The 14,421-nt window shown below is 39.3% G+C and overlaps 2 protein-coding genes across 5 annotated transcripts in view; one reads left to right on the forward strand and one right to left on the reverse strand.

Moving 5' to 3' along the window:
• Window positions 1–6,967, reverse strand: part of fyco1a (FYVE and coiled-coil domain autophagy adaptor 1a) — a 28,139-nt gene extending 21,172 nt beyond the window's left edge. Inside the window, exons 1-6 of one of the 4 annotated variants that reach the window (XM_084067344.1) lie at window positions 6,899–6,967; window positions 5,098–5,249; window positions 4,351–4,466; window positions 3,189–3,295; window positions 941–1,066; window positions 45–151 (exon numbers count right to left, since the gene is read on the reverse strand). In XM_084067344.1, coding sequence (XP_083923470.1) covers window positions 45–151; window positions 941–1,066; window positions 3,189–3,295; window positions 4,351–4,411 — 401 coding nt within the window. In that variant the 5' untranslated portion in view covers window positions 4,412–4,466; window positions 5,098–5,249; window positions 6,899–6,967. Of the gene's footprint in view, window positions 1–44; window positions 152–940; window positions 1,067–3,188; window positions 3,296–4,350; window positions 4,470–5,097; window positions 5,250–6,043; window positions 6,192–6,898 lie in introns of those variants that run through there. The other 3 variants (XM_084067341.1, XM_084067342.1, XM_084067343.1) reach the window with 3 other exon arrangements.
• Window positions 6,968–9,021: 2,054 nt separating this feature from the next.
• LOC311052067 (chemokine XC receptor 1-like) lies at window positions 9,022–11,252 on the forward strand. The gene is made up of 2 exons (XM_084066868.1): window positions 9,022–9,032; window positions 9,904–11,252. The coding sequence occupies exon 2, from the start codon at window positions 9,930–9,932 to the stop codon at window positions 10,977–10,979; it is 1,050 nt and encodes a 349-aa protein (XP_083922994.1). The 5' UTR covers window positions 9,022–9,032; window positions 9,904–9,929; the 3' UTR covers window positions 10,980–11,252.
• Window positions 11,253–14,421: the final 3,169 nt, after the last annotated feature.

Below are 14,421 nucleotides of genomic sequence, written 5' to 3' on the forward strand. Positions count from 1 at the left end.
GTGAAAACAATGTCTCCTGGCGGAGACAATAACAGCAATATTACCTGGTGACTCTCTGGTTCATTAGACACTGCTGCAGTGTATCGGCAAGTCGCTGATGCACCAGGGAGTAGCGGATGAAAGCTCGTCCCTTCCCCAGAGATGTCTTCAGCTAGGGAATAGTTCCACAATGCTTTCAGTCCAGCTAACATATAATCATGACCAAGGCATATAATTACTTCTAAAACAGTAGGTGTCTTGAAATAGCATTTTATGATACAGACGGTTCTGAAACCAGTAATTTCAGCGTTATCCTACTTGAATTTCATTGAAGAATAAGCCAGTCCAACCCAAATTATTGAGGAGCATGAGTTAATTAACTAAGATAAAACTTGTTACATATAATTTAGCAGACAATACATTTCCAGGTTGACAAAGCAGCCACAACGTCATTCTTATGAGATATCACGAAGGACAGGTGAGTCAGAAAAAGAACACATCGAATTCTTCTATGCCAATGAGGCTTGTCGTGAGAGCTTCAGTGTCTGTGGTATTAGTGATCAATTAATTTAAATAATGAAAGAGAGCAGGGGGGTCACTGATGAGCAATATGAGCCAGAATATTAGACACAGTGCTGGGGTGTTGTATAACTTCTCACTGTCAAAACAAAACAAATTTTGGTCATCATGAGGTGAAAGTGAGTCCATTGTTCTTCTCACTACTCCCTAATAGTCTAATACGTAGTGTGAGTTTGCCAATTGTTGTATATAATAAGTAATTAGGGTTAGTGCATTAGTCACATTATTGAAGGTTTGTGTTTAGGGTTAGGGTTATTGTTGCACAATTACACAGCAGTGCTTGTATCGAAATGGGGAGAGCAATATTATACTGCACTGTGTGCGGACATTCCCTTCTTTTTACTTGTATCAAAACAGACCTTTATATGATCGCTGTGCTTACCTCTGAGATGGACTTGACAAAGCGGATCCCGTCATTGGCTCCTTTGATCTTGGCAAGACAATCACAGAAGTAATCCCAGTAGTCTTTCCTGGTACCCAGAAATGTGGCCTTTTCCTTCTGATCAAACTGAAAAGCAGAAATACTGTAGTGAGAAAATGCTGAACATGGCATAATATTAAAATCTTCATCGATAAAACAAAGACCGTTCTAAAATGCTGCTGGATGTCCACTTTGGAAAAATAAATCGTAAGAGGAGTTCATCATTAAATATTTGTTAAAAGTCGAGTCCAACATGTGCTCTCAGTTTGGCAAACAAGTAATTAAGTTACCTACTGTACAGTCATTTCAAAAAGCTTTTTGACAACACAAATACTTGAAGCGGTTTAGAATGACACTTATTTTAAATCACATCATATATTGTTTCATAAGCAGGGGTCATCAACATGCAGGCTTGTGATGGACATTTTCCTCAAACTATTCTTTTGCCACGGACATACAAAATGAGTGGTCAATAATATTACCATAAATACTAATATACTAGTCCAGAAGACACGAGACGAAGAGTGGTTAGTCATCATCACGTTGTACTTTATTTTATTTTATTAAGATAGTAAGTAGGAAAGCTGAGAGGGAAGGCGTAGATGGAGCAATTACATTTGTACCCTGTTTTAAAAAATGCTTTTAAAGTCTTGTGTATTATTGTTGTTTTTTCCATGGTCACCTCTGTACTTTTGTCTACTTTCTACTTCACTTTCTTCACTTAAAATAGTGATTCACTGATTGCTTTGAACTTTTCAAAGCATCAATCAGACAAACAGAGACAGTGAAAATAATCGTCATATTGACATCATCCACCGGTCATTATAAAATCTAAGCTTTTAAAAACAGACAGGGCTCAGACAGATTTTTCAAGGCCAGTCATTAAAGGAGTAGTTCACCCAAAAAATTACTTATTTTCTTGAATCCATGGATTTACTTTTGTTTTTGTGGCATTCCAAAGCCAATAATTTGATTCCTGTCTCCTACCGGCTAATGTATCTGGTAGGAGACACAAAGTAGATTATTTGTGTCTCCTACCGGATACAAACCCGGTCATCAAATTATTGGCTTAGGAATGCCACAAAAACAAAAATAAATCCATGAATTCAAGGCTTCATGGGGTGTGCAATTGATAGAAAATAAGTCATTTTAAGCATTTAAGCCTTTAAGCATGCATGTTCTGTATCCGCCACTCTTTGGTACCTGGTTTAATAAGGTTTGAATACCTGTCTGGTAGAGTCTTTATTAGAGTGTTAATGTCAATTGGCATTTGGGAAACCCAGCTCTTATCCTGTTAAGTCAAAATCAGGTCATTCATTGGCATGCAAGATTATTCTTTTTAATGGTTCTCGGCAGTGGCGTTTCTGGGTGTTTTGGCACCCTACGCCAGTGGTTCTCAAAGTAGGGTCTGGGGACCCCCAGGGGTCCTTGAGGTTTCCCCGCAGCAAAATTGCTTAATAGCATCAAAATCAGTTTAACCACTGTAAACATATTTTATACATCAGCATACAACAATGGACAGCAGACATATTGTCTTGATGAGAGTGCCTGTTGTGAATATGAACAGTGTGGATAATCCAATATCACGATGATGAGTGATTTAAAGAATCGTATAAAAGTTGAAATTGTAATGAGTAGGCTACAAACTCAAGTAAAGTATACTGCCCTACAAAGCCAAAGTGCAGAAACTGTGTTTTTGTAGGGCAGTATAAAAAGAAGTATCACACCACTGGTATTTCTGCAAGAATTAAATCAGTGTCCTACCTATTCTGAAGAAAACCTGGAGACTGGCAAGTCAGCCACTGTATAATGGCTCTAGTGTTTTTAGTTTTTTAAATAAAAGATTTGCCACGGACATGGACAGGTCTTGCCACGGACACGTTTGTCCGTGTACGGACACATTGATGACCCCTGTTCATAACATATACCACATGATATCATATCACACCTATCATATCATATCGTAATGGCTCAGGAGGTAGAGCAGCTGTCTGGGAAACAGAAAGTCCCTGGTTCGATCCCCGGCTCCTCCTGGCAAAGATGTAGAATTGTCCTTGAGCAAGACACTGAACCACTAAATGCCACGAATGAGCAGGTTGGTGCCTTGCGTGGTTGCCTCCGCGATTGGTGTGTGAATGGGTGAATGTAACGCACATTGTAAAGTGATTTGGATAAAGGCACTACAGAAATGCAGTTAACAGAATCTCACCTGTAGCAGATACTCAAGCTTGTAGGAGAATTTGTGCAGGTTGGTGCTGTCATCTGAAATTGGCTCCCCATGTTCCCTGTACTCCTTTGCGAGCTCTGCAACTGCCTCTGGGATTCAGAAGGAGAAATGTACGGAGATAAGTAACACAACAAGTCAAATACGAGATGGTTGATAACAAGACAAACTCTCTAAACAATAATTTGACCTGAGCAATGTACTAAAAAGAGCTATCTACAAATGATAGTATTATGGCCAATTCAGTACGTGACCAAGGCAGAGAGGGTTCCAGCCAATAAGCTACATTTTTTGTCTGTCATTCACCCCTGACCCCCTGTCTAAAAGTTAAGGGACAGGCTTTGAGTCACTGTTGTATGTCTCATATGAAGTCAAGAAGAATAGCTAGCCATCTGTATCGACACAATAACAGGAATGTGATCAATAAGGGGATGGCAAAGAGAAATGGTCTCCCCAAAAAAATACATGGGAGTTCTACAGTATGTTTAAAAAATGAAACAGTGGGACAAACACAGGAAATAATACATCTGATTATTCTCAATTTCAGGCACATCTTCAGCCAATGAGTGACAAAGAACTTGTGGAAGTAGCTCGCAGCCATTGTGAAAAATGTGCCTCTTACCAACACACATACATACACACAGATACCCCAGGACTGACCATGTTGTCACTTATATCCTCCATCTCCTGCCCTTGCCTATTGACTGCTCTGTACATGAGCCACTTGCCTCGAATCCATCGTAAAAACTGGAAGGACACCCGCGAAGGGTGTACCCTCAGCATGAACTCCCTGTCTCGCTGCATGCTGTCAAGCACTCCCTCTCTTCCCACCACACCCTTACTGTGCCCAGGACTCCAGAACTCCAGGGACAGAGATTTATAGATCCACAAGTTCGTTCCACAGCGGGTTTTAAGAAGAGTTCAGGTCGTTTGGAGGACAGGATATTACTCTCAGGATAGACACTTGGACTAAGCTTCTTGCACACATTTCTGATGTTTCTCTCCCCAGTCTTCTGTCACACCATGTCAGCCAACAATTGTCCACTGGCAGCCCATTCACGCACGCACATTGTTGTACGTCCACTGGCAGCCCATTCACGCACGCACATTGTTGCGCGTACGCAGGCGCAACATAAAGTTAGCGTACCGTGCAGATCTCTGATAATCCTCTGGAGCTGGTTCTCCCCGACCGCAGCCCCGGTAGCCATGGCCCCACCACCCTCTCTCCGTGGCAACGGGGGAGGTCACGGGGTCACACCCAATCTGCTGAATCAGAGAATCAGAAACAGTCGGGAACAAAAGACTAGCGTGAATGTTCATTCACACTCTATCACAGACACACACACACACACACACACACACACACACACACACACACACACACACACAGAAACAAAAATATAAACTTTGTTTCAAAGTTATTCCAAGTCTAATGATAATGAAATGTTAATTTGTGTGTGATATTTTATTTTCAAAGGGGAACACATACATTTGGAAAAATGTTAAGTAGAGATAAATGTTATCGGTTCGGTATCAGTATGGATTGATTTCACCATGCAATTAATCGGTTATCGGATATATTTTTAAACATGATATACGTTTAAATGATTGTGTTTCGCAGTTTGGCTCAGCAACATGGAAGAGGGGATGTGTGTCAAATGTATTACAAAGGTTCGTTAACCACTTGAACCCTGTCTGAATCCCTATTCTGGGCATGCCATAATAGGCGAATATTTGGCAAAAATAGGCAACCATTCAATGAAAATAGCCAATGTATAAATGGAGCATCTATATAGCGCCTTTATCCAACATGGCGCTTTACAATGTGCATTACATCCACCCATTCACACACATTCTCACACCGACGGCGGAGGAAACCATGCAAGGCACCAACCTGCTCATCAGGAGCAACTAGGGGGTTCAGTGTCTTGCTCAAGGACACTTCGACACCAACTCTGGGGGAGCCCGGGATCGAAGCTGCCGCTCTACCTCCTGAGCCACTGCCGCTATGTCTGAAGGCACAGACAGAAGTAGCCGTTTCCTAAACTTGAGAACAAAAGTGACACACAGATGCAGCCATGACATGTGGTCTGTTATTCTCAGACAACAGTGGCTAATGATGACATCAACTCCCATGACCAACCATGCACCTCCATTCAATGTTTCTTTTTCTAATGAGCTTTGATTGATTGATTGAATACTGTACTTTATTAGTCAGAAATGTAAACAGCACGAGGTACAGTCAGACATGTAGGCTAAAAGGATGACACAAAAATGTCCTGGAGACTTGTTTCCATTGTGGTCCTACTGTATGTATTCAATTCATCAACATAGCATAAAAATTACACAATAATACATATCTATTATAGCTATTGTTACTTTTATTCACGTTACACATTAAAACCGGGAAAGCATCTGCATGTGTAATTTTATATTTTTGCGTTGGCTATTCAAAAATAGCAGATATACACGTGCTGCGCTGCGAGCTTGCACATCTGCTATTTTTGAAAAATCTTGAAAGTGTGATAACTAACTAAGAACTACTGATTTAGAAGGCATTTGTTGAATCGGCCTCAGGTCTTAATGGGTTAAAACAAGACCTAAACTAGGAAAAACATCGGCAGCTATCACCTAAGCACTATTATTACACACATTATTCTAGTATAGGACACTGGGATGTATGTTCAGCTAAGCAACGATATATTCAGCTATAAATGAGCATGCAGTGGTCTCTGGAAATAATAAGTCCCCTGGACTTTTCTGTGTTATCCTTTTAGCCTTAAAGTCTGAATGTACCTCATGCTGTTTACATTTCTGTCTAATAAAGTATTCAATCTTACTGTCACGGTGTCACCCACATTATGCCCAGATCATTCTAGATAAAGTACAGACACTGTCTGACTCTGTGAAGGAAAGAAGAATGAGCTGTCCCGTGTTTCTTATGGGTCAGAGTTTGCCAGCCACACAACAACAGTGATCACAATCTGAGGGTGAGTTAGGAACAGTGGTGAAAAGTAACTATGTACATTTTTTTACTTTACTTGAGTATTTCCAATTTTCTGTAGTTTTTACTTCTACTCCACTACAACCCAGAGACAAATATTGTAGGGCCTACTTTTACTCCACTACAATTATTTGAAAACTTGAGTTACTAGTTACCTTGTAGATTTTGATTATTATTACAAAACATACATTAACCACTACTTTTACTCAAATCAATTTTGAATTCCAGACATTTACTTGTAACAGAGTATTTCAACATTGCAGTATTGATACTTTTACTTAACATGCGAGTACTTTTCCCCCAACTGGTTAGGATCGTAGACTGGACAGCTGATTGCAGCTTGCTTGGTTGGTTTACATTCCATTTCGCAATGGCCCACCCATTCCCATTACAAATAACATAACAATACGAGACAATATAACATTGGACATGTGTTACAGTATGTGCGATCACAACAATGTTGATTGTTGATAAATATGAAGGAGTTATATATCGATGCTGGCTATAACTGCAAATTTCATTAAAGTACTATTGTTACAATGTTACACGCTATTATAATTTGACAGACACATTAGTTCATGTCATTGAGGTGTTATGGAAAATTAGCTACGGCGCAGCGACATAATTCATTTTCTTTGAACACATATCATGTTCATTATTTAGAAAAGAAAAGAAAACAACTTTGACATACTTTTTATAGACAACAGGCTGGCCCATCGGTGTAGATAGTTTACATTGTGCATACAATCTTGCTGGCTGCGGAACCAGCCAATGACGTAGCGACATGTAGGGCTACGGCCAATGGCGAGAGGCGAATTGTTGGGGAGGCGGGGCAAAGAATCAATATAGTTTGGTTGTTGTTGCAGTGTTGTAAACAGTTGCGTCATGTGACCAATGGCACAAGTAATACTTCAAAGCATTGTTTGTCTCGTTTGATTATTGATAATTCATTTCTATAGACGTATAAGAATATCAACCTAAAGGGTTATGCAGTTCTTGCTACACCATGTAATTTATGATCAAACACCCCCCACCCCAATTGTGTGTGTGTGTGTGTGTGTGTGTGTGTGTGTGTGTGTGTGTGTGTGTGTGTGTGTGTGTGTGTGTGTGTGTGTGTGTGTGTGTGTGAGTGAGTGAGAGGTGTCACTCTTTATTTTCAACAATGTTTGATGTTTATTGAAATAATAAATACAAAAAAACTTGGACATTTGAGCTACAAAGTCAGAATTAGCCCACTATACTTAGACTATCCCTATTTGTTTTTTATTATTATCTCTCTACTACTGCTGTTGTTGTTGCTATGACACCTGAAAGTAGTAATTAACTATTAACAATGCAATAACTCTCACTTTAATTACTGGCCTGAACAATCACAATGGAATTTTATATGTTGTGATGTTTTTTACTTGACTTTTATTTGAACATATATTTTGTTACATGTTTCTGGTTCTGTGTGGTCTACAGGAAGAGTGCTACCTTGGTAGCAGCAAATGGGGATCCAAATCAGTGGTGGAAAGTACATGTACTCAACCACTGTACTTAATGTGAAGACTGAACCAGACCAACACTCAGAGACAGTATGTTGAAAGCCATAACTGGGCATTTATTTAGAATAATGGCACAGAGGTAATGGAGGATGGTCAAAGGTCAAATAAACATAGGTTCTTCCCAATCAGGGTTTGTAGCCATGCACATTTCCATGTGTTTCAGACAGTCCATGCACCTTGTCATGCGTTTCAGTCCATGTACTTTTCCCTCAGACTACAGAAGGGTCCTATGTTGCCTATAAAAGAAAAGTCTACATTAGTACTGTACGTCATTTTAAACATCAAGGATAAGGATGGAGAATAAGAGGAGGTTATCACTTACCGACTGGGGTGTGGTCCTCTTAGCTGTGCTCTGGGCTCTGTCCCACTGTCTTTCCCCGTTGAGGTGCTTACCTGACAGGCAGTTGCGTAGCGACACTACATTACATACAAATTTGAGGAATTGTTACTTTACTAGAGTATTTTCAATTTTCAGTACTTTTACTTCTACTCCAATCAGAGGCAAATATTGTACTTTTTACTCCACTACAATTATTTGAAAACATTAGTTACTAGTTACTTTGTAGATTTGAATTATCATTACAAAACATATATTAACCGCTTCAGCCCTTTTAGCTATTTGAAAATAGCCGATGTACAAGCTCACAATGCAATGTGACGTGTTGTGAGCTTGTAGATCTGCTATTTTTTATAGCAGATCTTAATACAGATTTTAATACATTTATACATATGATACCTTGTGAATATTCTGGCATAATGAGTACTTTTACTTTTGGTACTTTAAGTATATTTTGATGCCAATACTTTTGTACCTTTACTCTAGTCAATTTTGATTATCAGACTTGTACTTGTAGCAGAGTGTTTCTACATTGCAGTATTGATACTTTTACTTAAAGGGATAGTTCACCGATCGATTAGTCACCCCATGGAGACTTGAATTCATGGATATTTTTTAGTTTTTGTCGCATTCCTAAGCTAATAATTTGATGACTGGCAGCGGTTCCGGTAGGAGACACAAGAGTGTCATTTGTGTGTCTTACCGGAACCGCTGCCTACCAGTCCGCTGGTCATCAAATTATTGGCTTAGGCTTTGGCTTAACAAAAACAAAAAAATATCCATGAATTCAAGTCTCCATGGGGTGACTAATCGATAGGAAAAAAAAGTCATTTTGGGGGTGAACTATCCCTTTAAGAGGAACAGATACCATTGTTACAGGTGAGCCAGCAAAAGTGAAGGGAAGCGATCACATCCAACAGAAGACCTCATCAGTCAACAGGGTAAGCTTCTTTTCAACATGACTGAGTTTAAATAAAATCCAGTAAAAATGTGTTCCTTACATGGAATGACTAAGAATCAAAAATGAAATTAAGTGTACTGCTTTATATTTTATATATTTTTATTGTTGCTGATTTTATTTAACATGTTCTTCAGTTTTATGTAAAGCATTTTAAATGTTGTTTTGATAAATGCCTTATAACGTTTGTTATTATCATAATTATTATTATGATTATTATTATTATTATTATTACCATCTTCACACAAAAGCCTGTATCGATTAATTGATGAAAGCTAGAGGATATTCAGCCATCACACCCTCCACATTCCATGGTTTATTGGGCGAATTATAGCTGATGAAGTGTGATCGGTTTGGTATGGTTTCATTAATTAATAGTTATGGTTTAAGTTATGGTTTGGTGTGGCTTAATTACTTCATTTTAATTAAAGTTGGTGTACGTGATATTTGAAATAAATATATTAAATAAATATTTTGTTAAAAAGTCAAACCTGTATAATCATTGCTTTAGAATGTTTGTTCAGTAACAGGGGTCTGCTCGTCTCTTCAGCTCTTTATTAAACAGAAAATTCAAGTTGGGTAAAAAAGGTATCCAATCAGGAGAGAGAACTCTACAAAGGTCATTTATCAGCTTCATATTGACGGTGTTCCAATTCCATTTCCCAGTCAACTAAGTATATACTGTAGGGTTTAAGTGGGACAATTATTTGAAGCCGCCCTTTTTTGAATTTGGTAAAGAAATGCATATTTCATATTTTAGATGGGAATTCCCATTTTCAATGGGAAAATAGCTAGCAATTGATAATAAATATGCATTTATCACTGAATTAACAACATCACATTTTGTTGTCCAGGTTTCATTTCCAGATTCCAGGTAGCCATGAATGCGTCTTTGAATGAAAGTGAGGAACATGACAAATATGACTATAAGTATGACTATGACTATGGAGACGAGGTCTGTGATAAAGGTGGAGTGGTCAAATTTGGTTCCATTGTCATCCCAGTCTTCTTCTCCGTTGTGATTGCCCTGAGCCTCCTGGGCAACTCTCTAGTCCTTGTAATCCTGGCATTGTATGAAAACCTCAAGTCCCTCACCAACATCTTTATCCTCAACCTGGCGATCTCTGACCTTGTGTTTACCGCCGGCCTCCCCTTCTGGGCCATTTACCACATCTGGGGCTGGGTCCTTGCAGAGAAACTCTGTAATATTGTGACCTTCATCTTCTTCACCGGGTTTTACAGCAGTGTATTGTTCCTGACCGTCATGACCATCCACCGCTATCTGGCCGTGGTCCATCCCCTGTCTGACCGTGGCGAGCAGAGGGTCAGCTGTGGCATCACTGTGTCTGTAGTGCTGTGGGTGGTCAGCATTGGAGCAGCTATGCCTTCCCTGCTCTTTACTTCTGTCATCACAGTCCACCACGATAAGGAAGACTCCTTGGGATGTGAATTTGGGGACTCCCTGTGGAAAAGGGTAGGCACTTACCAGCAGAATATTTTTTTCCTTGCCGCGTTTGTAGTGATGGCATTCTGCTATATTAAAATAGTGGGAAGAATTTCAAGGACAAAGTCCCACATGAAGAACAGAACTGTGAAGCTGATCTTTTGTATTGTGGCTGTGTTTTTCTTTGGCTGGATACCGTACAATGTGGTCATATTTCTTAAGATGCTGGCTGACGACTACCCACTGACACCTTTCAAGGATTGTGACGTAAGCATTCGGCTTGATTATGCCTTCTATGTGTGCAGACTCATTGCATTCTCCCACTGCTGTCTCAACCCTGTCTTTTACGCTTTTGTGGGTGTCAAATTCAGAAGTCATTTAAAGTCAATACTGCTTCGAATGAATCAAAGGTTCCATCGTCAAAGCCCAGCAGAGCAGCCACAAGTCAGGATGGCTCACATTTATTCACATGGATCAATGTATTAGTTCCTCTTCAAGAAATCACCAGTTACTGAAGAATCTCCACAATTCATTGTTGAATTAATTCATTTTCACTAGACAATTACAAAATTGGAGAACCCATTCAACATACCATAGGAGATTAAACAAGATCATTTGCATATGGTTGATTGACCATTCTTTTTTTCTTTTTTTTTGATTTTGAAACTGTACAGAGATGTCGATAAGTGAACAACAGTGCTTGGCAGCTTTGCAGCATACATTTTACATGATTTTACTTAAAATGCTATTTACTTTAATCAAAGCAGTAATATTCATAAATATAATCTTCATTTTATTGTTTTGTAGCAGTAGATATATAGCTTAGCTACTCAAATTGTTTACAGGTAGACATGAATTTGCCAAGTGACAATTTGAGGGCAAATTTGTCACGAAAAAAAGAAATACGAACAAATATTTTACAGCCACGCATTTATAAATGTATAGGCCTTTAGTAAAACATTTGACAATGTCTTTGTTGTTGTTTTTTTCCTTCCTTTTCAGTATTTAAATAATTGAAGTATACAATTTAGACAGATTCTTGAAGTTTAAATAAGATCATTTTCACAGGTTGCATTGAACAGTCAAATTGTGTTTTTTTGAGATTTTGAAAATGCATAGTGATGTAGATAAGCGACAGTGCCTGTCAGCTTTATTGTTGTCCAGCTACTGTACATGTAGCATAAACTTGACATGAACTTTACCTAAACTTTCTAAACATAAACTTTCCATGGGACAATTTGAGACTATATTTTTGCTTTTGTCAGAAAATAAATCTCACAGAATATAATTCATTGAAGTATACAGTTTAGACAGATTCTTGAAGTGTATATCACTTAACTAACCCAACTAACCCATTTAACCAACCCTAACAAACTGTATCCTTAAGTGTAGTCACATTTAAAATGAAAGAAAGAATGTATTGTGAAACAAACATGAACAAAGCCAGGCATTAAAGCTCCTTTGAAGCCATCCACATCCCCAAATGAATCAATGACTTGTTATGTCCTTGCAGTGCTTTATTAGTTGTATACATGCAGTGGACAATAGAAGCCCTGCTATAACAGCCCCAGCAGACTGGCAAGCGCTTGAAGGGTTTCACTGCCCAGGTAGGGCTCAAGGCCTAGGAAGAGCTTTTTCCCAGTGGCTGTCAGAGACCTGATCACGGATTTGTAAAAAAAAGAAAAAAGAAAAAAAAAGAAACAGCATTTATCTTTAAATAACCATGCTTGTTTTGCTCACACAGTTACTATGCACTATAATGTATAATCTTGTAGCCTATACTCCACCCAATTCTGTACATTCCCCATTGCTGCTATAAGAGTTTTTTTCAAGAGGGTTAGTGTGGGTCTTACCTGCTCATTTCAAATATATTTTTATCATATGTTTTATTACAGTCCAGTCCAGTATTATCTTTAGGCCTATTATTATCGTGTTGCATAAAGCATAATGTATTGCTGTCTTGCAGAACATGCAACACCAACATTACGCTGCTTGAACTGTACTGAGTGACAAAAATAAATCCCTCTTGAAACTTGATTCTTGAGATGTCTGCAGCTAAGTGCAAAGTTGACATTTTGGCCTGAGGGTGGGTGGCACTATAGAGAAAAGGTCATGGGTCAATGAAATGGTTAGGGTTCATCGTCCGGGGGACCATGGCCAAATCCCATTACTCATTTTCATGCCACCCTGCATTCGATCAAGTCGATTGAGTTCCGCCATCTTGAAGGACTTTCCATTCATTAATTCAGGGTCTGCATAACAGTGGTAGAAGTACTCCATTCCAGAAAGACAAACGGCCTTGCTGTGAGTGAGTGTGCAAAATCTTAAGTTTGGGTGAAAGGTTGTAAAGAGTGGGCTCGTGCTCACATGGACTCCTGCATCATAAGACTGTCTCCTGTCCAAGGGGAGTTCCCCTTTGTGGGAGCGGTAGATGTTTGGTTTCCCACACGGAATCTTGGTGCCGCAACGCAGATCGGGTTTCACGGTGAGTGGAGTAGCCACCTGAGGCCAAAGGGTTTGATTGATTGATTGATTGAATACTTTGATGTTTTTTACTAACTAGTTACGAACACGCCGAATGGATGTCACAATTAGAAAAAGTGCCCCTCGGAGCACAGGTCTCCGCCAGGTCAGGTAGGTTAGTGTGGGCCAGCAATGGATCGGACGGATCAGTCTTGATCACTTGACTAAAGAGATAATATGTACCGATTTGCGTGATGTTTGGACAACATTTGTGGGAGTAATATAAAAAAAGAGGTTTTGCAAAAATTGGCCTCCTGGTGGCGATATAATAAGGGCAATGTTGAAAGGATGGCATTTGTTTCTGAATTGGCATCCAGGGAGTGTGTGTGCACAGTTTTGTTACGATCAAGCCAACGGTGCCGGAGATTAGCTGTTCACAGACGGAGGGGGCAACGGACGGACACACACACGGACGGATGGACGGACCGGACGGACGGACATGGTGCAAAACATAGTCTTGGCCATGCCTTTCGGCCTGGCGGAGACAAAAAGCCAGAGGCTTGTTTCCATTGTGGTCCATTCAACATTCAACACAAAACAATTGGACAAAAACAACAGTGCAACAAAAAAAACTTCACAACTATAGAAAAGCAACAGGCCTATATACAGATTAATTCATGATAAGGGGAAATAGTACCAGCTCATAAGCCTAATATCTCCCCTGGCCAAGTGTGTTACACTCAAAGCACCACAGAAACAGGATCTTTGACTACTGGATCTATTGTGGTAGTAGTGAAACACACACACAAAAAGAAAAAAGCACAGAAACTTTGACATCTTGTTATAGAAAAAAAGAGGTGCAGAAATGTTAATGATGTTGAATTGTAAATGAAGGAAAAGAAAGATATAATAATACATACGTACTGTAGGTAGGATACAGTATTACTTGGACCACTGACATTCTGTTATTATTAGTTTTTTTTAATAAATTATAATATAATAGTGGGCTCGCTCTAGGAGAGCCCCACTCATGTTATTTCCACTATTGAGTATATATTTATTTGAATCTATTAATTATTTGGGAATCACAGGGATTTTTTGAATTTCTTTAAAATGTTTTATACTTTTTCAATATTGAACTTTAGGTAAGTTTAAAATTTTATACAGGTCAATGGAGAGGTAAATAATATCTGGACGTATATGACGTTACAGCATGCCCACAGGAACAGTACCAGTCTAGTCGTGGTGTTGTGTTGTTGTTAAGGTTACGACCAATTGTCCTGAATGTCGGTAGCACAACCAAGGAGATGATCGTGGACTTCTGTACACAAAGGCAGGGGGTCTTACACGCCTCTCCTGATCAAAAGGACACCAGTGGAGAAAGTGAGCGTGCATATCACAGAAGACCCAACTTGGAGAATGCGCGCAGAGACCGAGGCAAAGAAGGTGAGACAGCATCTCCACC

Source organism: Gymnoscopelus microlampas, assembly GCF_963454915.1.
Source record: "Gymnoscopelus microlampas genome assembly, chromosome: 9".
Lineage (NCBI taxonomy): Eukaryota > Metazoa > Chordata > Actinopteri > Myctophiformes > Myctophidae > Gymnoscopelus > Gymnoscopelus microlampas.